This window comes from Phyllobates terribilis, unplaced genomic scaffold (assembly GCF_046119375.1).
Source record: "Phyllobates terribilis strain yellow unplaced genomic scaffold, ASM4611937v1 Scaffold_673__1_contigs__length_839561, whole genome shotgun sequence".
Classification (NCBI taxonomy): Eukaryota; Metazoa; Chordata; class Amphibia; order Anura; family Dendrobatidae; genus Phyllobates; species Phyllobates terribilis.
In genome coordinates, this window is record NW_027363433.1 from 585,749 (window position 1) to 613,623 (window position 27,875).

General features: G+C 46.4%; 1 protein-coding gene across 1 annotated transcript in view; it reads left to right on the forward strand.

Moving 5' to 3' along the window:
* The first annotated feature begins 5,446 nt into the window (after window positions 1-5,446).
* LOC141235452 (uncharacterized) overlaps window positions 5,447-27,875 on the forward strand; it is a 36,865-nt gene continuing 14,436 nt past the window's right edge. The window contains exons 1-6 of the mRNA XM_073668132.1: window positions 5,447-5,528; window positions 21,674-21,823; window positions 21,953-22,132; window positions 22,215-22,335; window positions 22,419-22,516; window positions 22,715-22,805. Coding sequence (XP_073524233.1) covers window positions 21,746-21,823; window positions 21,953-22,132; window positions 22,215-22,335; window positions 22,419-22,516; window positions 22,715-22,805 — 568 coding nt within the window. The 5' untranslated portion in view covers window positions 5,447-5,528; window positions 21,674-21,745. The remainder of the gene's footprint in view (window positions 5,529-21,673; window positions 21,824-21,952; window positions 22,133-22,214; window positions 22,336-22,418; window positions 22,517-22,714; window positions 22,806-27,875) is intronic.

The following is a 27,875-nucleotide window of genomic DNA, read 5'->3' on the forward strand; positions in this document are numbered from 1 at the left end:
ACTTCTATACCAGGAAAGATCTTTGAACAAATTATTCAACAACATGTATGTAAGTACATGGATAAGAATGAAGTGATTAACCAGAGTCAGCATGGGTTTGTAACTAACAAGTCATGTCAGACTAACTTAATTTCCTTCTATGACAGAATCACTGACTGGGTGGATCAGGGAAATGGTGTAGATATAGTATATCTTGACTTCAGCAAAGCATTTGACAAAGTATCTCACACCATCCTTATTGAAAAAATGACCAAGTATGCAATGGACCAGGCAACTGTTAGGTGGATTCATAACTGGCTTAGTGATCGGACTCAAAGGGTGGTTGTAAATGGCTTCACATCCAGCTGGATGAATGTCTCAAGTGGGGTACCACAGGGCTCCGTCCTGGGACCTGTATTGTTCAACATCTTTATCAATGATTTAGATGAAAGAATTGAGGGTAAACTGATTAAATTTGCTGATGACACAAAGCTAGGAGGGATAGCTAATACTAGAGAAGAGAGAGAGAGGATTCAAAAAGACCTAAATAAACTGGAGCAGTGGGCAGCAACCAACAGAATGGTTTTTAACAGGGAAAAATGCAAAGTACTACATCAGGGCAATAAAAATGAAAAAAGCATATACAGAATGGGAGGAATAGAGCTAAGCAACAGTACATGCGAAAAAGACTTAGGTATACTAATAGATCATAGACTGAACATGAGTCAACAGTGTGATGCAGCAGCAAAAAAGGCAAATACAATTCTGGGATGTATTAACAGAAGCATACAGTCTAGATCACGTGAAGTCATTATCGGTCTTTACTCCTCTTTGGTCAGACCTCATCTGGAATACTGTGTACAGTTTTGGGCACCACATTTTAAAAAAGACATAGACAAACTGGAGCAAGTTCAGAGAAGAGCGACCAGAATGGTGACTGGTCTGCAAACCATGTCCTATGAGGAACGGTTGCAGGATTTGGGAATGTTTAGCTTGCAAAAAAGAAGACTGAGAGGAGACTTAATAGCTGTCTACAAATATGTCACGGGCTGTCACATTGTAGAAGGATCATCTTTATTCTCATTTGCACAAGGAAAGACTAGAAGCAATGGGATGAAACTAAATGGGAGGAGACACAGATTAGATATTAGAAAAAACTTTTTGACAGTTAGGGTGATTAATGAGTGGAACAGGCTGCCACGAGAGGTGGTGAGTTCCCCTTCAATGGACGTCTTCAAACAGAGGCTGGACAGACATCTGTCTGAGATGATTTAGTGAATCCTGCTTTGAGCAGGGGGTTGGACCAGATGACCCAGGAGGTCCCTTCCAACTCTACCATTCTATGATTCTATGACTATTTGCGGCTGCAGCCAGGGGTCTCCTGTTCCACGTACCACGGTGAATGACGGGCTGTGGGCGGGGTTATCCCCCATCGTGTCACACCCAGCATCCACCGCGCGCTCTGTCAATGAATGCGCGTGCGGTGGATGCCGGGTGTGACGGGATGGGGGATAACCCCGCCCACACTCCATCACTCACCATGGAACGCGAAACAGGAGACCCCTTAGCTGCAGCCGCAAATAGTCGTGACATAAGCCGGCCGCGACCAATCAGCGAACTGTGTTAGTGAGGACCGGGGAGCTGCGCTGCCTGTGCGGGTACTTCTGCTGCGAGCAGCCGGGAGATGACCGGCTAAGCGCTGGTCATCTCCCGGCTGCATCGCCGCTGACCTCCATGCGGGTACCGTCGGGAGATCAGCGGCTAGGACTGCTGATTTCCCAACGGCAAGTGTGAAGGGAGGACCGGGGAGCAAGGCAGATGAGCCGCTAACTGCCGCTATCTTGTTCTGAAATCCCGCGTCACTGATTGGCCGCTGCCGGACCAATCAGCGACGCGGGATTTCCTGGACGGACAGACAGACGGGATAAGCCGATTATATAGTAGATATTTATTTTTTCCTGTATTGTAATTTAATAAAATTAGAATTTCATTGTAATCCTAGAGCTTTTCTTTGTGATATTTTATGTCCTAGACTTATGAACTTGTCATTTCATTGTAGCCCAGCGCTAATCAACACTGGGAAATCCTGACAGCGTCACCAACTGACCGGACAAACCCTTCACAGCAGAGACGAGCCGACTCCATCTAGAAACCACGGACGATTCTCATCCCTATTGTTCTTCAGTCCATGTGTCGTCATTATGTCCGGATTTATCAGCAATGTACAAAAGGTAATAGGGTAAAGAATGTATATAGGGTCAGTATGTATATATTCTGTACTGTATGTATATAGGGTCTGTATGTATACTGTACTGTATATGGTCAGTATGTATATATTCTGTACTGTATGTGTATAGGGTCAGTATGTATATATTCTGTACTGTATGGCTATGTGCCCACGATGCAGAAATGAAGCAGAAAATGTCTGCTTCATTTCTGCAAGTAAAAACGCATGCGGAATTCCGCACGCGTTTATCGCGCGTTTTCCACATGCGGAATTGCCTTGCGTTTTTTAATGCATTGCAAAAGGCAATTCCGCTTGCGGAAACGCAAAATTAATGAACATGCTGCGGATTTTTGAACGCAGCATAAACGCAGCGTGGGCATAGAACTTGCGGAATCCCCTTGGGGACCATGGGGTGCGGATTACCTAGCGTTTCACAAGCGTTTACGCTGCGGAAATTCCGCATCATAAATGCTTGAAAAACGCTACGTGGGCACGCAGCCTATGTGTATGGGGTCAGTATGTATATATTCTGTACTGTACGTGTATAGGGTCAGTATGTATATATTCCGTACTGTACGTGTATAGGGTCAGTATGTATATATTCTGTAGTGTACGTGTATAGGATCAGTATGTATATATTCTGTACTGTATGTATATAGGGTCAGTATGTATATATTCTGTACTGTATGTGTATAGGGTTAGTATGTATATATTCTGTACTGTATGTATATAGGGTCAGTATGTATATATTCTGCACTGTATGTGTATAGGGTCAGTGTGTATATATTCTGTACTGTATGTATATAGGGTCAGTATGTATATATTCTGTACTGTATGTGTATAGGGTCAGTGTGTATATATTCTGTACTGTATGTGTATAGGGTCAGTGTGTATGTATTCTGTACGGTATGTGTATAGGGTCAGTGTGTATATATTCTGTACTGTATGTGTATAGGGTCAGTGTGTATATATTCTGTACTGTATGTGTATAGGGTCAGTATGTATATATTCTGTACTGTATGTGTATAGGGTCAGTATGTATATATTCTGTAGTGTACGTGTATAGGGTCAGTATGTATATATTCTGTACTGTATGTATATAGGGTCAGTATGTATATATTCTGTACTGTATGTGTATAGGGTTAGTATGTATATATTCTGTACTGTATGTATATAGGGTCAGTATGTATATATTCTGCACTGTATGTGTCTAGGGTCAGTGTGTATATATTCTGTACTGTATGTATATAGGGTCAGTATGTATATATTCTGTACTGTATGTGTATAGGGTCAGTGTGTATATATTCTGTACTGTATGTGTATAGGGTCAGTGTGTATGTATTCTGTACGGTATGTGTATAGGGTCAGTGTGTATGTATTCTGTACGGTATGTGTATAGGGTCAGTGTGTATATATTCTGTACTGTATGTGTATAGGGTCAGTGTGTATATATTCTGTACTGTATGTATATAGGGTCAGTGTGTATATATTCTGTACTGTATGTGTGTAGGGTCAGTATGTATATATTCTGTACTGTATGTGTATAGGGTCAGTATGTATATATTCTGTACTGTATGTATATAGGGTCAGTATGTGTATATTCTGTACTGTATGTACATTTATAGAGATAAGTGATATACTGACCGTACACCTCGTACACACACGGCTCTGCTCCGTACACCTCGTACACACGCGGCTCCGCTCCGTACACCTCGTACACACGCGGCTCCGCTCCGTACACCTCGTACACACGCGGCTCCACTCCGTACACCTCGTACACACGCGGCTCCGATCCGTACACCTCGTACACACGGCTCTGCTCCGTACACCTCGTACACACGCGGCTCCGCTCCGTACACACGCGGCTCCGCTCCGTACACCTCGTACACACGCGGCTCCGCTCCGTACACCTCGTACACACGGCTCTGCTCCGTACACCTCGTACACACACGGCTCCGCTCCGTACACCTCGTACATACACGGCTCCGCTCCGTACACCTCGTACACACACGGCTCCGCTCCGTACACCTCGTACACACGGCTCCGCTCCGTACACCTCGTACACACGGCTCCGCTCCGTACACCTCGTACACACGCGGCTCCGCTCCGTACACCTCGTACACACGCGGCTCCGCTCCGTACACCTCGTACACACACGGCTCCGCTCCGTACACCTCGTACACACACGGCTCTGCTCCGTACACCTCGCACACACACGGCTCCGCTCCGTACACCTCGCACACACACGGCTCTGCTCCGTACACCTCGTACACACGCGGCTCTGCTCCGTACACCTCGTACACACGCGGCACCGCTCCATACACCTCGTACACACGCGGCACCGCTCCATACACCTCGTACACACGCGGCACCGCTCCATACACCTCGTACACACGCGGCACCGCTCCATACACCTCGTACACACGCGGCACCGCTCCATACACCTCGTACACACGCGGCACCGCTCCATACACCTCCTACACACGCGGCACCGCTCCATACACCTCCTACACACACGGCTCTGCTCCGTACACCTCGTACACACACGGCTCTGCTCCGTACACCTCGTACACACACGGCTCTGCTCCGTACACCTCGCACACACGCGGCACCGCTCCATACACCTCGTACACACATGGCTCTGCTCCGTACACCTCGTACACACGCGGCTCCGCTCCATACACCTCGTACACACGCGGCTCCGCTCCGTACACCTCGCACACACGCGGCTCCGCTCCATACACCTCGTACACACACGGCTCTGCTCCGTACACCTCGTACACGCGCGGCTCTGCTCCGTACACCTCGTACACACGCGGCTCTGCTCCGTACACCTCGTACACACGCGGCTCCGCTCCGTACACCTCGTACACACGCGGCTCTGCTCCGTACACCTCGTACACACACGGCTCCGCTCCGTACACCTCGTACACACGGCTCCGCTCCGTACACCTCGTACACGTGCGGCTCTGCTCCGTACACCTCGTACACACACGGCTCTGCTCCGTACACCTCGTACACACACGGCTCTGCTTCGTACACCTCGTACACACGCGGCTCCGCTCCGTACACCTCGTACACACGCGGCTCTGCTCCGTACACCTCGTACACACACGGCTCTGCTACATCCACACTGTAAACCCCTCCTGACCCCACACATAAACTTCAGCTCATCCAGCACCATGACAACCAGCACAGCAGAGTCCTGCATCCACTGAGGCCCCTGATCATGTGACCCCTGACTCCTCCCCTCCTGTGACCTCATCACAGCTCCTGTGCGCACAGAGCAGCCATATATGTGGTGGCGGCTCTGCAGGTGGAGGTATGTGGAGACCCCATTACTGGGCGCAGGGGGCATTAACCCCTTCAGCACCGAGACTCTTTTGGGGTCTTGTGTTGCCCCTTTATAACAATCATAAGGTTTTTGTTCTGTTTCCTGTAATAGATACATTCGACCCAACTATGGAGACAGGAAGGGAGGAAACGTATTGTTCTCATAGTACAGGACCCCTTTACTGCCCCACAGTGTAATGCCCCCATTATGCCCCTTATACAGGATGTATGATGCACCCACACAGTGTAATGCCCCCATTATGCCCCTTATGCAGGATGTATGATGCCCCCACACAGTGTAATGCCCCCATTATGCCCCTTATGCAGGATGTATGATGCCCCCACACAGTGTAATGCCCCCATTATGCCCCTTATGCAGGATGTATGATGCCCCCACACAGTGTAATGCCCCCATTATGCCCCTTATACCAGATGTATGATGCCCCCACACAGTGTAATGCCCCAATTATGCCCCTTATGCAGGATGTGTAATGCCCCCATTATGCTCCTTATGTAGGATGTATGATGCCCCCACACAGTGTAATGCCCCCATTATGCCCCTTATGTCGGATGTATGATGCCCCCACACAGTGTAATGCCCCCATTATGCTCCTTATGCAGGATGTGTGATGCCCCCACACAGTGTAATGCCCCCATTATGCCCCTTATGCAGTATGTATGATGCCCCCACACAGTGTAATGCCCCCATTATGCTCCTTATGCAGGATGTATGATGCCCCCACACAGTGTAATGCCCCCATTATGCCCCTTATGCAGGATGTATGATGCCCACACAGTGTAATGCCCCCATTATGCCCCTTATGCAGGATGTATGATGCCCCCACACAGTGTAATGCCCCCATTATGCCCCTTATGCAGTATGTATGATGCCCCCACACAGTGTAATGCCCTCATTATGCCCCTTATGCAGGATGTATGATGCCCACACAGTGTAATGCCCCCATTATGCCCATTATGCAGTATGTATGATGCCCCCACACAGTGTAATGCCCCCATTATGACCCTTATGCAGTATGTATGATGCCCCCCACAGTGTAATGCCCCCATTATGCCCCTTATGCAGGATGTATGATGCCCCCACACAGTGTAATGCCCCCATTATGCCCCTTATGCAGTATGTGTAATGCCCCCATTATGCCCTTTATGCAGTATGATGCCCCCAAACAGTGTAATGCCCCCCATTATGCCCATAATGCAGTATGTATGATGCCCCCACACAGTGTAATGCCCCATTATGCCCCTTATGCCATATGTATGATGCCCCCACACAGTGTAATGCCCCCATTATGCCCGTTATGTAGTATGACTGATGCCCCCAAGCAGTGTAATGCCCCCATTATGCCCCTTATGCAGTATGTATGATGCCCCCCACACAGTGTAATGCCCCCATTATGCCCCTTATGCAGGATGTATGATGCCCTCACACAGTGTAATGCCCCCATTATGCTCCTTGTGCTGTATGTATGATGCCCCCACACAGTGTAATGCCCCCATTATGCCCCTTATGCAGGATGTATGATGCCCCCATTATGCCCCTTATGCAGTATGTATGATGCCCTCACACAGTGCAATGCCTCCATTATGCCCCTTATGCAGTATGTATGATGCCCCCCACAGTGTAATGCCCCCATTATGCCCCTTATGCACTATGTATGATGCCCCCCACACAGTGTAATGCCCCTTATGCAGTATGTATGATGCCCCCCACACACAGCATAATGTTTCCACAGTTAGTATATAGATTTGGATATATAGACCCATTGTAGTTTTCAATATTTAATTATAGATAATGGGGGTACCCAATAGTGTCATATCTAAAAAGGTTGTTCACTACTATAGAGAATGCCCCCATGGATTTAAACGATGGAAGGAAAGACTTTTTGTAAATAACTTGCACTGTCAATCTTGCCTGTGAGGGGCGCTATTGCTGACTGCTCACCAGGCATCACGTGACCCCGACGGCATCCGGTTCTGGCATCCGCTGATGTCACGTCAAGTTCCGACTGCAGCCAGGCGTGACCCAGTGATGCTCTCCCCCCCCCTGATTTATGGACTGTGGGTGGGCTTTCACCGCACGTCACAGCCCAGCATCCACCGCGCGCTTTCCCAATGAATGAGGAGAGGGACACGATGACGTCACATTAGCATATGTCAGCCAGCTGCAGCCGGGGTCACGTGATGCCTGGTGAGCGATCAGCAATAGCGTCGCTCGCAGGCAAGAATGACTGTGCAAAGTATTTACAAAACATCTTAAATCCACCATTTACATCGATGGGGGCATGCTCGATAGTAGTGGAGAACCTCTTAAGTTATTACCACCAGTCTATATTAAGTAACTCCGTCAAAATTCAATTCATAGAGAAATAAACCTCATATGTTATTCTTTATTATCACACAATAACTGAAAACCATAAAAAAGCCCCTAAAAAAACATCTAAAAACCACAAGAGCAGTGTGGTTTATAATATAGAGGCACAGATATTATACAAGGGTTTATTGATAAATATCACAAATATATAACTTTTAAGTGGTTACTTAATTACATGCCTGATCAAAAAACAAATTAGCACAATCAAATATAATTCCATTAGTGCACACATATGTCAAAGCAGGTAGTGCAGCAATGCCTGTACAGTTAGACCAGCATCATGTTATAATAATACACCCTAGCAGCACTATTTTGGCCGAAATATAAATTATGGTATCCGAACCACACAGCTGTGTACACAGAAATCAGTTGCACATATAAGAGGCAGTCATAACCTTAACATGTTTCAATACACACCGTGTGCCATAGTAGCAGAAACCACACTGCCTAGTACCTCAATGCGTGTTTCGCGTATTGCTTCGTCAGGAGGTCATAATGTTCCCACAGTACCGCCTGAGGTCCTGCAGTTGGAATAAGTCTTGACTTTTTACAGTTGGAATAATTCCTCTGGAAAATGGTTTTACCTTTTTCTGCTCCCCTACATGTATACTCTTGGGGAGTAGGCCTTACTACATTTTGAGGCTTTGTACAGTAATATAACACCTGAGGATGTATCAGGGGTAAGACATTTCTTGAAATCGACATCAGTAGAGTGTAGCAGACATAATGCCTTCATGGAGGATCTTCTAAAACTCACTCTTACTCATAATTTCTTTCTTTTTGATAGGAAGTACTTCCACCAACTCAGGGGTACTGCAATGGGGAGCCCCTGTGCCCCCTCATATACTAACCTATTTCTGGGCTGGTGGGAGGAAACCACAATATTCAGGGATGATTATAAGTGGTGGTATACATATATTGGAGTATTATATAGATATATTGAAGACATTTTTATCATCTGGTCAGGGATGAGTGAACAGTTTCCTGAATTTCAGGGAACTCGGCGTCAATAGAGTGGACCTTAGTTTTACATCGGAGTTTAATTATTACCAGTTGCCTTTCCTGGATGTACTAATCAAGAAAGAACGGGATGTGACCCAAAGTACACTCGTCTATCATAAACCTACAAGCGCTAATAAACTATTGAAGTGGTGTCACACAAGGTGTGAAGAAACTGCACCAGAGGGACCACGCAGAATTCCTCCGCTGCCATCAATGTGAAGGAACGGCACTAGAGGGACCCCGCAAAATCCCGCTGTCGTCGCTTCTTCCGGTGGATCCACACCTCGCCACCCTCCGGACGTCACACTATGCCAGACGGAGTACGTGATATGGATCTACCCCTTGCGCCAATGTGATGTTCCGCACCTCCGTCAAGGACGCGTAAGGTCAGATCGGCACAGTTCTACACCGTCACCTCCTGTCCATGCGGGTACAGAGAGGCACCAGGGAGTGGAACAAGGTGGTCCACTCAGATGCTGATGTGGCCCCACACTGTCCCACACTCTGGACAGTCTGAGAGGCTCTTTCACTACTCCAGTGAAGCAGAGCCTTGTCGGCCTGGATAGAGCTGCCACCAGTTTCTATTTGATATAACAGACTTATATCGGGCTAGAAACTAGCCCGGTAGTGCATCGTCAGACCGTACAACAGGCGTGAAGTTCATGGTTCGAGATAAAAGACCAGCCCAATATTAAATTATATATTTAATCGCCATAAGGGCTCACTATACAATCTACTATATACACAAGGTTATACATATACAGTGGTCAGAGTTACAAACACAAAAGCATGGCACATCAAGCATAACAGATCTCAATTACCGTCAATTACAAGTTAGATGGAAAGCATAGCTCGGGGGTTGGGTGACCACATGGGGAAGTATGTGTGCCCTGCTTGGTTGCTGGAATTGTTTCTCACATCTGCATGTCACAAGCTTACCCAGGAAAAAGACCATAGGCTTTTGCTACACAGACCTTCCAACTCTCTGGAAACGCCCACTGCCTACCCCCTGTTCAGCCCAAGTCTCCATCCCCTGTTCCTTTCTGGCTAAGAGACTCCCAGAACTAACGCTGCCTATACCTCCTTACTGGATGGTCCTAGGGAACCGCTTCTGGTGTTAACGGACCTGGCCTGGCCCCTGCTATGTGTGGGTACCAAGCCCAGCAGTTGTAGGAGGTTCCAAAAGCCTGGGATGCCTAGAGTGGGCTAGGATGCAGTCTGGTGTTCGCTATCTTTTCCTGAGCTAGAAATTCCATTTTGTGAAGAGCTGAGACATGCAGTTCTTCCACAGCTCGGTATTGAAGTATAGTACCTTCCCCAACATAGCACATGTTGAGAAAAAAGAGAGGATCTCAGCAGGGGGCCTGCCTGTCAGCTCATACTGCAGAGGTACACTCACACTGAAGCCCCCCTCCCTTATCTCTTACAGCTGTGAGTCAGATTACTCTGTGACTGGAGACCTGACAACCAGGGAACATGTGACTAGAATATCCTTCACACCAAGTGTAGGAAAGACTGAGGGCAACACAAGGGATGAGGGGAAGGAAGCCCAGACACTAGGGAAAGGGGGAGTGGAGACCTCCTAGGCTGATCTGATATCACCTGTGACAATACACCCTCCTCTACGAGTGTCCTCTTTTCTCAGGATTAGAGATGTGAAATGAACGAACCAACCTGGGAGCGTTCACCTCTGATGCTGAAACCCACATCCTCTCTTCTGGACTATAACCCTTCCAGTGCACCAAGTATTGTAGGGAACGACGGAGACGAGAATCTAAAATCCTTGAATTCTGAAACTCCAGATTACCATCAACCATTATTGGGGGCGGCGGTATGGGTGAGGGCTCAAGAGGTTCCACATATTTCTTGAGTAAGGACCTGTGGAAAATATTGTGGACCTGAAGAAGCTCAAGACGAAACGATGCTGGGTTAATGACGGCGGTTATTTTATAGTGACCAGTAAACCTAGATCCCAGCTTCCAAGAAGGGACTTTCAACCTAATATTCCTGTTAGACAACCACACAGTCATTCACATTCAGGTCTGGACTTGGCAAGCGTTCTCTGTCAGCCATGCGTTTATACCTGTCTCCCATGATCTTTAAATTACTCAGAACCTCCTGCCACACCGAGGAGAGCGACAAAGCAACACTTTCCTCCTCAGGAACTCCCAAAGCTCCTCCTCCACTAAAGGTACCAAACTGTGGATGGTAGCCTTATGCACCAAAGAACGGTGACCTGCTAGTGGATTCTTGGCGATGATCATTAATGGCAGATTCTGCCAGCGGTAAGTAGGATGCCCAATCCTCCTGATTTTCGGATACGAAACAACTGAGGTAGGTCTCCAAATTCTGATTGACGCACTCGGTCTGTCCATTTGACTGAGGGTGGAAGGCAGAGGAAAAGGACAGCTGCACCCCCAGTCGAGAAAAGAATGCTTTCCAGAACTTGGAAACAAACTGGGTCCCCCGATCTGACGCCACATCGAAGGGAACCCCGTGAAGCTTCACAATTTAATTTATAAACACCTGAGCAAGTGTCTTGGCATTGGGAAGTGCAGAAGTGCAGGTAATGCGACAAAGTGAACCATTTTACTGAACCTATCAACAACCACCAAAACCACCATGTTGCCTGCAGAAACCAGTACGTCAGTAATAAAATCCATGGACAAGTGTATCCATGGCCTGCTAGGGATAGGTAGCGGAAGAAGAGTACCAGACGGATGGGTATGCGAAACCTTAGAACACGCGCAAATACTACAAGCAGATACGTGTTCAATCACATCTTGATGCAACCCCGGCCACAAAAAACGACGAGAGAGGAGGTCCACGGTTGCCTTACCACCTGGATGTCCAGCAAGCACAGAGTTATGATGTTCCTTAAATACTTTGCGGTAGATTAGATGGTACAAATAACTTTTCGGAAGGGCAGGAGGCATGGACGTCCCTCTGAGCCTCCAACTCCTCACCCTTCAGTTCAGGATATAATGCCGAAATGACTACCCCCTTCTGTAATATCGGGGCAGGGTTCTCGTTTTCACCTCCCCCAGGGAAGCTGCGGACAAAGCATCGGCCTTGACACTTTTGACCCCTGGACAAAAAGTGACAACAAAATTGAACCTAGTAAAAAACAGGGACCATCTGGCTTGCCTATGGTTGAGACCTTTAGCTGACTGGAGATATGACAGGTTCTTATGGTCAGTAATAACAGTAATTGGGATGGACATTCCCCTGAAACCAATGTCGCCATTCTTCGAACACCAATTTGATGGCCAAAAGTTCCTTATTACTCACGTCATAATTTCTCTCAGCCGAAGACAATTTTTTAGAAAAGAAAACGCATGGACGCCATTTACCAGGAGACTGACCCTGAGACAACACAGCCCCAACCCCTACATCCAACGAATCAACTCCCACAATAAAGGGTTTGGAAACATCGGGTTGACTAAGTATAGGTGCAGTGGCAAAATAATTCTTTGAAGAAGAAAAAGCCTGGAGGGAGGCATCCGACCATTTGGAAAAATCAGACCCTTTCCTAGTTATGTCAGTAAAGGGTTTCACAATTACTGAGTAATTTTGGATGAAATTCCGGTAAAAATTAGTAAAGCCCAGAAAACAGAGCCTTCAGATTCTCTGGATGGTCCCAATCAAGGACTGCATTGATCTTCTCCGGATCCATCCGAAAGCCTCAAGATGACAACAAGTACCCCAAAAACTTCACCTCCTGAACGGCGAAAACACATTTTTCCTGTTTGGCATATAGTTTGTTATCCATTAATATCTGGAGCACTTGTTTAACATGCCCCCAATGTGTCTCAAAATCAGGTGAGTGAACCAAAATATTGTCCAGATAGACCCCCACAAACTTCTCCACCAAATGATGGAAAATATAATTTATGAAATGCTGGAACACCGCAGGTGCATTGGTCAAACTGAAAGGCATAACATAACCAGACTCTCGAAATGCCCTTCAGGGGAATTGAACTCTGTTTTCCATTCGTCCCCTTCTCTGATTCTAATCAGATTGTAGGCTTCCCTTAAATCCAACTTGGAGAATACAGGGTGGGCCATTTATATGGATACACCTAAATTAAATGGGAATGGTTGGTGATATCAACTTCCTGTTTATGGCACATTAGTATATGGGAGGAGGAAAACTTTTCCAGATGGGTGGTGACTAGTGTTGAGCGATACCTTCCGATATTGTGAAATATCGGATCCGATTGGATCGGACCGATACACAAAAAATATCGGATATCGCCGATTCCGATACCGGAAACCAATGCAAGTCAATGGGACACAAATATCGGAATGAAAATAAACCCTTTCTTTCCTTGTAGGTTAATTCTACATGAAGGAAAGCAACTAAGAATAATGTAGAATGTATTGGGGGAGGTGGGGGAGACATTAAAGGCATAGAGGTTTAGCCCAATCAAATGGAATAGCAGGAATTAATTTTTTTTTTAAGACGTTCGGAGTTACAAAGACATTGACTATGTTAAGCTTTTTTATATTTTGTCAGATATTTATGTTTCACTACTTCAGTGCTCTTCACCTTCTTTTTTACTTCTCCCACACTTTCTCCTTCATCATCCTCAGCAGCAGCATCTTTTTCATCAACTTCTTCTTCACCTTATTCATCTTCTTCTTCTTCACCTTCTTCCTATTATTCTTTTTTTTTACATTCTTCATATTCTTCTTATTCAACTATTATTCTTCTTCATATTCTACTTCTTCATCTTCATCATATTCTTATTTGTGACAGTCATTCCTGTAGTTGTTATCCCTAAAAGTTTGAAGATTACACCTTCCGTTCTGCCTGTCACAAAAGATTTACAGCAGGATTTGTCCGCGTTCAGTTTGGCCTGCAGCAGCAGGTCTTTTCCAGGGGCACCACGAGGAGGAACGGACTCACCCCCATACACTGCTTAGTCTTCTTCTGCTTTTTTTCTGATTTTTAGTCTTATGCTTAATGTTCTTCTGCTTTTTGTTCTGCAGCTTCTTGTACTTCTGCTTCTTGGTTTTCTTGTTCTTCTGTATCTTGGTCGTTGTCTTCTTGTTCTTTGTCCTCTTGGTCATTTTCTTGGTCTTCTTTGGGGTGGTCTTCAGGCTCGTCGTCTTCGGGGTCCTCCGTCTTCTTCAGGGTGGCCTTCAGGGTCCTCGTCTTCTTCTGGGTGGTCTTCAGGGTCATCGTCAGGGAGATCCAGAGTGATTACCAAAAACCATTTCAAAAAGCTTGAACTTGGAAATGTAGCAGAAGGTACAAGAAGGCTGAGGAACTACCGAGGACCAGCTGACGGTATTGGAACCCGGTTACTAAGCAGGAGGTACCTGTGCCAGAAAGCACTACCAAGAACCAGCAGAAGTTGGTGGAACTCAGATACCGAGAAGGAGGCACCTAAGCCAAAGGCACTGCCGAGAACGAGCGGACGGTACTGGAACCTGGATGGGTAGCAGAAGGTACACATGAAAAAAAAAAGTAGCAAGGCTGCGAGCCGGCCGGAGTTACCGAAACCCACAGTCCTACAGTGGGTGCTTGTCTTATTGGCACTATGGAACCAGCCTTCATTACCAGATCCTGCAGCCCACATAGGAGTCACCTAAACTGCAGGCACCATAGAGTCAGCTAACCCGACCTCAACACGACAGGACAACATATTGGAGGCAAAGTGACATTGACACTACCCGGAAACAGCTGGCGTGCTGGAACCCAGGGTAAATACTAAAAATAAAGAGGAGCCAGAGGCCTAATTGTAGCAAGTTTTAAATTAGTAGTAGAGTGGATGTGGACAGAGCAGGAGAATTTGCCGGACACACAGCAGGGGATCAGCTGACGTTACTGAACCCCAATAACACTGAAGCAAGTGTTGACTGTGCTGACGGCACTTCTGAGCAGCAACTGGCGGTGTTGGAGCTCAGGGATAATTCTGAAAACAGAGGAGCCAGAGGCCTAATTGGAGCAAGTTTAAAATCTGTAGTAGAATGGATGTGGACAGAGCAGGAGATTGCCGGGCACACAGCAGGGGATCAGCTGACGTTACTGAACCCCAATAACACTGGACCAAGCGTTGACTGTGCAGACGGCACTTCTGAACAGCAACTGGCGGTGTTGGAGCTCAGGGATTACAGTTCAGGTCTTAGAAGCATGAACACAACAGGAGACCTGGATACTGTTGCCAACCAATTATTTATTCTGGAAGAGGACTAGCAAATTCATGCGAGATCCAGGCCTTGTTCATTTTCAGAAAAGTAAGCCGGTCAACATTATCGGAGGATAGGCGCATGCGACGGTCTGTTAGTACACCACCTGCGGCACTAAAGACGCGTTCCGATAATACACTAGCAGCAGGGCAAGCCAGCACCTCCAATGCATACTGGCTAAGCTCTGGCCATGTATCCAGCTTAGAGACCTAAAACTTGAAGGGGGAAGAGCCGTCTGGGAGTACACTGAGAGGGCAAGACATGTAGTCTGTCACCATCTGACGGAAACGTTGCCTCCTGCTGACTGGAGCCGTCTGTGATGGTGTAGACATTTGTGGCGGGGACACAAAACTTTGCCACATTTGGGCCATACTGGTCTTGCCTCGTGCTGAGGCGCTGCTTCTGCTCCCTCTTTGTGCAGAGCTTCCTCCACTGCCTCGACGCAATGAGCTGCTTTGTAAAGCACTAGCAGCACTGTTCTCGGGTGGAATGGAGAACATGATGGAATTCACCAGTGCGTCTTGGTACTCCCGCATTTTACGCTCCCGGTTCAACGGTGTTATGAGGCTTTGTAAGTTGTCCCCGTAGCGAGGATCTAGGAGGGTGGACACCCAATAATCAGCCGTGTTGAGAATGTGGGCGATGCGGCGGTCGTTTCTCAGGCACTGCAGCATGAAATCAACCATGTGCTGCAGACTGCCAACTGGCCAAGAAACGCTGTCCCCTGCTTAAGGCGTGATCTCTGCCTGCTCTGCATCACCCCACTCTCGCTCTAGATACTGACTACTAGAGCATTGTGTACCTCCCTCCTCTGGACAGATGTCTTCCTCCTCCATTGACTCCTCCTCATCCTCCTCACAAAGTGTCCCCTGCATAGGCCTTTGTGAGGAACTACGTTGCGCAGACTGTACAGAAGCAGATGGCATTTGTGACTCCTCATCCTCCACCTCTTCCAAAACCTCCTCCCTTAGTGCTTGCAGTGTTTTTTCAAGCAGGCAGATAAGGGGGATAGTCATGCTGACTAATGCATCATCTGCAATCGCCATCCGCGTGGGATAATCGAAGGCACGCAAAACGTGGCAAATGTCCTTCATAGAGGCCTACTCAGTGGTGGTGAAGTGTGAACGGCGCGCACTGCGACTTGTTTGCGCCTGCTGCAACCGGTACTCCATTACTGCTGCCTCCTGCTCACACAACCTCTCCAACATATGTAACGTTGAATTCCACTTTGTGGGTAGGTCACATATGATGCGATGTTCCAGAAGGCGTAATCGGCGCTGCAGAGCTGCAATGCGCGATCTCGCGTTGCTGGAACGCCGCAAGTGAACGCACTCTATGCGGATCTTGTGCAGAAGTGCATCAAGATCCGGATAGTCCCTCAAAAAACTCTGCACGACCAAGTTGTGGCAGACATGGGATGTGAGTGAGGTTGCCTAGGCCCAGAGCTGCCACCAGATTTCGGTCATTGTCACACACTACCATGCCTGGCTGGAGATTCGCTGGCACAAACCACACGTCGCTCTGCTGCTTGATGGCATTCCAGAGCTCCTGCTCTGTGTGGCTTCGATTCCCCAAAGAAATTAATTTCAATACGGCCTGTTGACGTTTGGCCACGGCTGTGCTCATATCGGTCGTAACAGGTAACGTTCACGGGTCGATGTGAAGGTAGACTGTGATGGCTCCTGCAGCGCTGATTCAGAGGACCTGGAGTATGAGGAGGAGTCAATGTGTACATACTGGATTCCTGCAATCCTTGGAGTTGGCAGAACACGTACAGCGCCACTCTCAAGATCTGTATGCGGCTCCACAACATTTACCCAATGGGCAGTGAGGGAAAGGTATCGACCCTGTCCATGCTTACTGGTCCACGCATCGGTGGTCAGGTGGACCTTGCTACTGACGGCGTTTTGTAGCGCATGTTTAATTTTTCCCTCCGCATGCTGTTGCAGGGCAGGGACGGCTTGCCTGCTGAAATAAAAGCGGCTGGGCACGTTGTATTGTGGGACTGCCAATGCCATCAAGTTACAGAAGGTGTCAGTCTCCACCAGCCTGAATGATAGTATTTCAAGGGCCAGTAGTTTTGCAATGCCAGCATTCAGAGCCTGTGCTCGGGGGTGGTTTGGCGAGTATGGGCTCCTTTTCTCCCATGTCTGTGCTAAGGATGGCTGTAGACTGGCCTGGGAGTGTGAGGATGACAGGGAACATGGTGCTGTGGGTAGAATTTCACTGTTTCTCTGTACAACAGTGCCAGAGGTTCTTCCATGGCGATCCTTTGAGGAAGTCGAACCAGCTGTGTGTGAGCTGGATGAAGATGCTACAACATGAGCTGAAGAGGTGGTAGGTGGCGCTGTAGGTTGGCCTAGGTCTTCAGTGTGTCTTTGTAACTCCACCACGTGCTTGGTCCACACATGTTTCCACATATTTGTGGTATTGAGGTTGCTGACACTTTTCCCTCTTTTCACCTTCTGATTACACAGCTTTCATTTGACAAAGCCAATGTCATCTGCAGCTGTGTCAAAAAAGAACCAGGCACTGCAAGTCTTGGGAGCGCCTGTTTTGAGTTTTGGCAGAGGCATGCTCCTAATGGGTGCAGAAGTGGAGGCTACAGGCAACCCTTCCTCTCCCTCCTTTTTGGGCCGTTCGGGGAATCTCTTCCTCAGAGCTGCTCCTACCACCTTCCTGTCCCTCACGCCATGATGGGTCAAGGACCTCATCATCTACACCACCCTCTTCAAACAACTGCTTCTCCTGGTTAGTCTCGACAGCACAGTACGCACCAGAAAGTGGCACCTGAGTCTCATCATCAGATGCGTACTGAGGTGTGCTGCTGACCATAGGCACTGGCCCACCCACCTCTTCAGATTCAGAGAGACAAAATTGTTGCGCATCACTGCATACTACCTCTTCTTCAAATTCTAGAATTCTGTTTGGCTGGCCCCCTCTTTCCAAGCCAAGAGATTCAGAGAACAGAAGTAGAGATGGCTCCTGTCCAGGGCTCTCTGACTACCTGGGCAATTTGGCAGGTGGTGAAGAGACAGATGGGTGCTCTTCAGTGCTCAGGACGTGAGAGGATGTGGAACTAATTGAAGTCGATGCTTTAGCTGCCATCCATCCGCCAACGGCTTCAATTTGGTCCTCCCGCAACAGTGGGATATGGCAAGCTCCTACAAAGCTGCGCATAAAGGACTGTTCCCTGGTAAAACTGGGGGATGCTGAGTCACTGGTGCCCGCAGAAGGCACAGAATCCCCACGTCCTCTCCCTGCAGGCACAGAATCTTCACGTCCTCTCCCTGCAGAAACTCCACGACCACATGCCTTACTCCCTGCCTTCTTCATCTTGGTAGACTGATAAATATAGGCAGAAAAGTAGTAAGGGCTTAGTGTGCTTATTCCTGAACAGCTGCTAACAGGTATAAGAAACACTAATTTTATAAAGTGTGGACTAGACTTTAATATGAGCTAATGTGGCCTACACAACTGTAAAGTGGAGTGTTTGGTGAACTTTATTTAGTTTTTTTTTGTCACAAAAAGACACTGGATGTGCCCAAAGATGTAATACCGATAGTATCACAAACTTTTTGTAGCTATTACAATGCAGGAAGGTAACCTACAATGCAATAGATGAGGCTACAAAAAGTAGGTATTAGTATTAGCTAATCTGGTTGGGGCTACAGGGCACAAGGCTGCAGAAAGGCTCCTCTATCTACTCCTATATATTGTGTTTGGAACCAATCTAGCTGAATATGGATGGAACCACCACACTAATAGGAGAAATCAGGAAAAATTAGCAATTTGCAAAAAAGGACAATGTGTGAGGCAGTGACGCACGCTGAGCGCACTACAACCAGACGTGGCTGAAGCACACACTACAGCGTGAGCTGCACTCACACACACAGACCTTGCAGACAGCGGTGAACAGTGCAGATGCAGAGCACTGTGCACTAGCGCTGCAAGACAAAAAAAAAATTCTTCTTGTTAAGTAAAGAAAAGTTTATTTTAGGACTTTGGCATCCCCTATTCATCTCCATACCGTCTGGTCCGGGCCTGCCAAGTACAACGACAGCATGCGATCTGCAGAGTCAGGAGATATGACACTGCCAAATACATATATACACTGCTCAAAAAAATAAAGGGAACACTCAAATAACACATCCTAGATCTGAATGAATGAAATATTCTCATTGAATACTTTGTTCTGTACAAAGTTGAATGTGCTGACAACAAAATCACACAAAAATCATCAATTTAAATCAAATTTATTAACCAATGGAGGCCTGGATTTGGAGTCACCCCCAAAATTAAAGTGGAAAAACACACTACAGGCTGATCCAACTTTGATGTAATGTCCTTAAAACAAGTCAAAATGAGGCTCAGTATTGTGTGTGGCCTCCACGTGCCTGTATGACCTCCCTACAACGCCTGGGCATGCTCCTGATGAGGTTGCGGATGGTCTCTTGTGGGATCTCCTCCCAGACCTGGACTAAAGCATCCACCAACTCCTGGACAATCTGTGGTGCAACGTGACGTTGGTGGATGGAGCGAGACATGATGTACCAGATGTGCTCAATCGGATTCAGGTCTGGGGAACGGGCGGGCCAGTCCATAGCTTCAATGCCTTCATCTTGCAGGAACTGCTGACACACTCCAGCCACATGAGGTCTGGCATTGTCCTGCATTAGAAGGAACCCAGGGCCAACCGCACCATCATATGGTCTCACAAGGGGTCTGAGCATCTCATCTCGGTACCTAATGGCAGTCAGGCTACCTCTGGCGAGCACATGGAGGGCTGTGCGGCCCTCCAAAGAAATGCTGCCCCACACCATTACTGACCCACTGCCAAACCGGTCATGCTGAAGGATGTTGCAGGTAGCAGATTGCTCTCCACGGCGTCTCCAGACTCTGTCACGTCTGTCACATGTGCTCAGTGTGAACCTGCTTTCATCTGTGAAGAGCACAGGGTGCCAGTGGCGACTTTGCCAATCCTTGTGTTCTGTGGTAAATGCCAAGCGTCCTGCATGGTGTTGGGCTGTGAACACAACCCCCCTCTGTGGACGTCGGGCCCTCATTCCACCCTCATAGAATCGGTTTCTAACCGTTTGTGCAGACATATGCACATTTGTGGCCTGCTGGAGGTCATTTTGCAGGGCTCTGGCAGTGCTCCTCCTGTTCCTCCTTGCACAAAGGCTGAGGTAGCTATCCTGCTGCTGGGTTGTTGCCCTTCTACGGCCCCCTCCACGTCTCCTGGTGTACTGGCCTGTCTCCTGGTAGCGCCTCCAGCCTCTGGACACTACGCTGACAGACACAGCAAACCTTCTTGCCACAGCCCGCATTGATGTGCCATCCTGGATGAGCTGCACTACCTGAGCAACATCTGTGGGTTGTAGAGACCGTCTCATGCTACCACGAGTGTGAAAGTACAACCAACATTCAAAAGTGACCAAAACATCAGCCAGAAAGCATTGGTACTGAGATGTGGTCTGTGGTCCCCACCTGCAGAACCACTCCTTTATTGAGGGTGTCTTGATAATTGCCAATAATTTCCATCTATTGTCTATTCCATTTGCACATCAGCATGTGAAATTGATTGTCAATCAGAGTTGCTTCCTAAGTGGACAGTTTGATTTCACAGAAGTTTGATTCACTTGGAGTTATATTCTGTTGTTTAAGTGTTCCCTTTATTTTTTTGAGCATTGTATAATTTCCTTTTGAGGTTGGTGGTGAACTCTGTCAAACCTTCTTAGATGTCATGTTTGCTTTTGACAGCAGCAAGTGGTTAAACTGCCAGGGTCTTTGTTGCAGCCGCACCTGTGCCATCCCTGCGGTGAACATCTATGTTCTGGTGCTCAAAAGAGTTATTTTTTTTAAAACAAACGTTTAATGTATTGAAAAATAACAAAATGTATCTTATGCTTTTTGCATGTTTTTTTTCTTTTTTCACAAACTGTTGGTGCCAATTTTCTTTTGAAACATGTTAATATAATACACTGTACATGGAGACTTTGGCTTCAAATAATTTCTGTCTGCGGTGTTTGTGCAAATAAAAAAGTTTTTATAAAAGCCTCAAATTTCTGTGTGTGAATCAGACATCAGCTCTAACGTGATAGAAGATTACAGTCCGGGGAAGACGGAAAACATTCATATAGACGGCCGGTGGTGATGTAGTCGGTGACGGACTCTGGCCAATTATGTTTCTGGAGCCGTAGTAGAATCCTCATCATGAAGTAGTTATTTCTAATGTCGCGTGTAATGAATATCTCCTGCAGTATTACTAATGCCGATTCCAGTGTCGGTAAATGAGACGAGAATTAGCGTTATGTAAGATGAGTCTATGTGACACGTATTCAGCTGCAGACTCCGAGGAAGAAACTGCTTGTGGTCTGTGGCCTAAAAGATATAGGTTTTATTAGTAGTTATGAAGAAGAAAACTAAATACTGTAAAATTAAACTATAAATCTCCTCATATGTTTCCTCTTATTATCTCCAGTAATTGTATTATTGCACAGGATTTTTATGATGGTACATCGGCTCATCTTCTTCTCATTCAGGTCCCTACAATATCAGATCCTCTCAGTGAAGATCTTCTATAGAAGAGAATTTTCCTGATTTACCCATCAAAGATGCATATGGACAGAGACAAGATGGCGGAGAGGATATTACACCTCACCCTAGAGATCCTCTTCCGGCTTACTGGAGAGGTGAGAGATTCTAATGACGTCACATTACATCATTCTTATCTATGGGAATAACAGATGGACAGAACTGAAGAGGTGAGGACTCTGTAAATGTCTGGAGGGAGATTTATTAATGTGTCTCTCCATAACCAGGATTACACAGTAATGAAGAAGACCTCTAATAAGCGCTGTCAGGACCCTGTGTCTGAGGAATGGAGAATACCCTTAAGCCTAATCACGGGTCCTCCACCACACACCCTGATACATGAGGACATCAATGACCAGAAGATCCTAGAACTCACCTACAAGATGATTGAGCTGCTGACTGGAAAGGTGACACTGCTGGGAATGCTGGGACATTGCACAGTAAGGCTATGAAGGGATTGGGGGATGATGGTGTCATTGTATTTGTCAGGTTCCTATAAGGTGTCAGGACTTCACTGTCTATTTCTCCATGGAGGAGTGGGAATATTTAGAAGGACACAAAGATCTGTACAAGAACGTCATGATGGAGGTTCCCCAGCCCCTCACATCAGGTAATAGACAGGACTAAATACACACAGCCTATAATTATCTGTATGTAAAGAATGAATTCAGTCCCTGTATGTGTTTCCTCCAGATCTATCCAGTAAGAGGACAACACCAGAGAGATGTCCCCGTCCTCTTCTTCTACAGGACTGTAAACAAGAAGATCCCAGTGTTCCTCAGGATCATCAGGTAGATGGAGAGAAGGTGTCATGAGATCTCCCCTATGATGTGTAGACCGCTGTGATGGTCTTGTGCTCAGTCTTGTTTTATCCCCCAGTATTATATGTTTTATACTTGTGTAATGAGAATGGTGGAGATGGCAGGATTAGAGCTGATCATAGATGTGACTTCTCCATCTGTCTTTGACTTTTACAATATTTGTTTCAGGGTGAAGATCTGACCCATATTAAAACTACAGAGACATATGTGAGGGGTGATGAGCGGTGTAAAGAGGAGATTCCTACATATGACTACCCAGGTGAGTACTGACCACTAAATGTAGAGAAGTTACCGATTATTCTCAGTCACCGACTGTGGTTGCTTTATCATTGGCGTAGGGTCTGCTGTATCACAATCGTGTGATCACCATTTTGCCTCTAGACCACAACATTCTCCTCCACCCAAAACTTTTCAAATGACTTTGGGTATTGAAAGCCCTTTTCTATAGAACTTACAACCTGGAAAATCCACCTGCACTCTGGGATTAGAAGACGCTGACCGTTACCTGCCCAGATCTGTAATTTGCAAAGTCAAATAACAGTGTACGTAGAATGTGCTGACAAGTTAGAAAATCACTTGAAGAAAAATTATGATGGGCCTCTTAGAGAAAGCGAAGGGTAATGATGCTGTTGGCTTCCTAGAACCCTGATATCTTATTAGATGAATCTACCTTCTCTCCCTTCTTTGCTGCTGAATGTGCTCATATGGTTCCTACAAGACCAAGTCCAGTCTTTCTGGCCAAACTCTGCTTTTATAATCGACAACATTAAATGTGCAGTGAGGGCCAAGTGTGAATTTCTGTACAATAACAAAAGAGTTTCCCTTTATCATGACTTTTCAATTTCTTTTAAAACCAACTAACTTCAAAAAAGATTGAGATAAGCTACATAAAAACATTACACCTGTGCCATGATATATCTCTAAGCTAAATTTAAGACCCCTCAGCTCTGCACTATTATAAAAAGTTCTCTTTGAATGTCTAATATTTCTTCTTGAAACTCATTTAATAGAAAATATTGTTCCTTACGATAGTTTAGATTGCCAAGAGCCACCAAGCCCCATAATCTAATTACCCCAGAGAGGTTTCATCACTAGTTACTAATTTTTTTACTGATGAAGACTGTTGAGTTTGATCATTTCATACATGTGTTATAGTCACAGTTTTTGACTACAGTAGTTAGTGCCCAAAATACTCTGATTTAACCCCTTCCTGCAGCCAGTTTTCTGTTCCTAATCAGGCTCCATTTTTCAAATCTGACGTGTGTCACTTTATATGGTGATAACTTTGGATTTATTCACAAAGGATAATAGGAAACAAATGGACGTTACAGATTATTTTCCACCTTCTCTTGAATCCGACAATACCCTACATACGGTTGTACACTACTGTCTGGGCACATGGCAGGTTAAGAAGGGAAGGAGCGCCATTTAGCTATTTGATTGCAGATCTTGCTGGAACAGTTTGCAGACACAATGTATTGAGGGCGCTGTTCATGATCACCTGGCAGCTCAAAAGATGGCTTCCCTGAACAAGTTTGGCACTCTCTACTCCATTTTCTAGATCCCACGGATTGCTTTGCTCATCACCCTTTAAACCCCTCTCTATGGATCTGGACTTACACAGAGACCCCTAGGCTTGGGCCACGGTGTTACCTGCTGTTTTGTGGTGTGAGATGGGAAGAAGAATAGTCAGGTAGCTGGGCAGAGAAAAGTCAGGAGACACAAAAGTACTCAGTAAATGGGCCCGGGTCACAAATACACAAGCCGGGAGCTGAGCACAGAGGACTGCACCAGAGGAGAACAAGGCTGTATCTGGCAGCTTCCAGCAATATGCTTCCAGCTTTAGTAGGGCGTCATGATTTCCAGTTGGCACCATGCCCTTTACTGCAGCTGGACAGCACACACACTCATACTGCCAGACTGGATGGTACTATTGGTCCCAGCAACCCTAATCTTAGTGGCTGGAGAGAACCTGCGCCATCCAGAGCTTCTGGCTCCTATGTCTCCTCCATTACCTGCTCCACCTGCAGGATGAATAAGGCAGCTCCTGGTGACAGAAGCAGACGTCGCAGGAGCAGATCCCAGAGGAGATAGGACCCACCATTTTCAGAAGCTCTAATATAACAAAATGGCAGAAAACCAGAGCAGTAAAAATCCCCATAAAGTGATTACCTTTTGGACATTATGAACCTCAGTGAATTAATCTATAGGAATAGTGACTATTTTTGACTCCTCAGCCACTTTCCAGAAATTAGCACGCAGTGGATGTTGCGAGTGAAAATTGCAAATATGCCATTTTATTCCCCAACACATAGTGCCCAGATTGTGCTCCAGGAGACACACACCATAAATTAAGTGGGTTCTTCTCACTATAGTAATGCCGAATACATGGATGCTAAATGTGATTTGGGTACACTGCAAGGCTCAGAAGCGAGGGGGAGATTTGACTTTCTGAGAGTGGATATTTGTTAGGACCCTCCTGTTAGTTTGTGCTATCTTGTGTTTTGCGGTCACGTGACCAGCTGCCTATATATTCCAGCTCCGCCCTTCTGGCTTTGCTGGACTTCAGTGTTTTTTGCCTGTCTCTCTAGCCAGGTGCTTCGGTACCTATCTCTGTCTAGTTTGCTTGGTCCTCTGGGACCTCTAGTACTTTTTGTCAGTTTATCTTTTTGCTCTGCAACAACTTCTGTTAGGAGGTGTCCTATTTTTGTCCCAGTCCTTAGTTCTTTTAGGGACCCCTCCCTTTATTCTATAGGTCTCCGTTCAGACTAGCCGAGGACTAAGGCGGGTCTGTTCACAAGGAACAGGCTGCCCGCTACATCGTAGGGATTCAGCTTAGCCTTACTGTAGGGACAGCTTTTCCCATTCTTTCCTTAGTTTATGTTGCAGATCATAACAGTAGTCCAGCCCCCCCCCCCCCCAAAAAAAAACTAATAGGAAAGATATTCGGGGATCGATATGGTTTCCGTCCAGGAGTTGGCTCAACGCCTGCAGGGATTGTCTCTGGAGGTGGCTGAGCTTCAGCAACACGTGAGTGTTACAACTCTCCTGTTAGGTTTTTTTTTAGTTTGCTGGTCACATGACCATTTTGCCTATTTAATCCGGCTCCGCCCTCCTGGCTTTGCTGGACTTCATTTGTATTTACTACTGTTGAGCTAGCTTGTTGCTCTATTGCCGTACTCTGTTAGTTTTGCTAGGTCTTATGACCTCTCTGCTTTTTTGTTGTGTGTTTGTCTTTGACTGCTACTATTTCTGCTAGGAGGTGTCCAACTAAATCCCAGTCCTTAGATCTTGTAGGGATCCCTCCCCCACATCTATAGGTCTGCGTTCAGACTAGCCGAGGACTTTTGCGGGTCTGATCGCAGGATCAGGTTCCCCGTTACATCGTAGGGATCTAGTTTAGTTCTATTGTAGGGACAGATCTCCTGCCTTTCCTTAGTCTCTGTAGCAGATCATAACAGTAAGTCCAGCCAGTAAAAAAAAAAAAAATTTCTCTAAGGAAAGACCTCCAGTTTTCCATCATGGTCTCGGTGCAAGATTTGTCTCAACGCTTGCAGGGACTCTCTCTGGAGGTGACCAAGCTCCAACAACACGTGAGTAGCTGTTCTGGAGCGCATTTTGTTGAACCTAAGGTACGTCTGCCTGATCTATTTTTTGGCGAACAACAAGATTTTTTTTCTTTTAAAAATGCTTGTCTATTATATTTTCGTTTGAGACCCGGATCCTCTGGTGATGAATCAAAGCGCATAGGGTTCATAATGTCACTTTTGCGCAAAGATCCTCAGGGATGGGCCTGCTCTCTCCATCCTAGTGATCCGTGCTTTAGATCAGTGGATAGTTTTTTTTCTGCTTTTGGTTTGTTGTACGATGATCCTGATCGTGTCTCATCTGCTGAGTCTGAATTAAGACGTTTGAGGCAGGGATCAGGTAATGTGGAAAAATATTGTTCTCACTTCCGTCGGTGGTCTGCCCAGGTGGGGTGGAACGATTCTGCTTTGAAAAGCTTGTTTCTTGCAGGGCTATGTGAAAGGGTAAAGGATTTACTGATTGCTTATCCCACACCTGGAAACTTGCAGGAGGCAATGCAATTAGCTATACGGGTGGACAGGAGACTGCGTGAAAGGGTTAATGTGAGCAAATCCTCTGCTATGTCAGCTTCGAGTTCTGAGAGGTTCGGTGCTGACAATGGAGAGCCGATGGAAATTGGGGCGATGGCACCTCGCTCTCGGGAAAAAGACCGCCGACTTTCTGAAGGCTTGTGCTTCTATTGCGGAAATTCTGGTCATTTTATTAAAAGCTGTGTGCTTCGTATGAAGAAAGAAAAAAAAATGGTCAGTCATGCCCGTATTGCCTGTTTAAATTCTTAGGGAGTATTCCTATCTGCCACTACTGCTGCTCAGGATGAATTAATTGAATTTCGGGTATTTGTGGATTGTGGATCTACTCTGAATGTAATTGATGGGGGATTCTTAGAAAAACTTAAATTAGAACCTAAAACTTTGTCATCCCCTATTGCTGTGGTTTCTGTCTATGGCTCTCCCTTGAAGAGTGTTACTCACAAGGTCTGTGAATTTCCCCTCACTATTAATGGTATTCATCAAGAGAATTTGGATTTGGTGGTATTGGATAATTTGCCTTCTCCAGTAATATTGGGGTTACCCTGGTTGAAATTGCACAATCCTGTGCTGGATTGGTCTACCAATGAAATTAAGTCCTGGAGCCCTAAGTGTTATGACAAGTGTTGTAATGGGCGCATTGCTGCTGTGGATAGAGGGGAATTGCCTGTACCTATTCAGGATTTTTGGAGAGTTTTTTCTGAGGAGGAGTCGCAGGTTTTGCCTCCCCATAGAGACTATGATTGTACCATTGAATTTGTCCCTGGAGCGACTCTTCCTAAGAGTCGTTTATTTAATCTTACTATTCCTGAGAGAAAGGCTTTGGAGGAATACATACAGACAAGCTTGGCTGCCGGTCACATTAGGCCTTCCAAGTCTCCTGTGGCTGTTGTTTTTTTTTTTTTGTAAAAAAAAAAGATGGCGGTTTACGTCCTTGTCTGGACTTTCGTGAGATTAATAAAATTACTGTACGCAATCCTTACCCACTGCCATTGATTCCCGATTTATTTAACCAGTTAGTGGGGGCCAAGTGGTTCTCTAAAATTGATCTCCGGGGGGCATACAATTTGTTGCGCATGAAGGAGGGTGATGAATGGAAGACTGCTTTTAACACTCCTGTGGGTCATTTTGAGAATTTGGTTATGCCTTTTGGTCTTACCAATGCTCCAGCATTTTTTCAGAATCTTATTAATGATATCCTTAGACCTTTAATC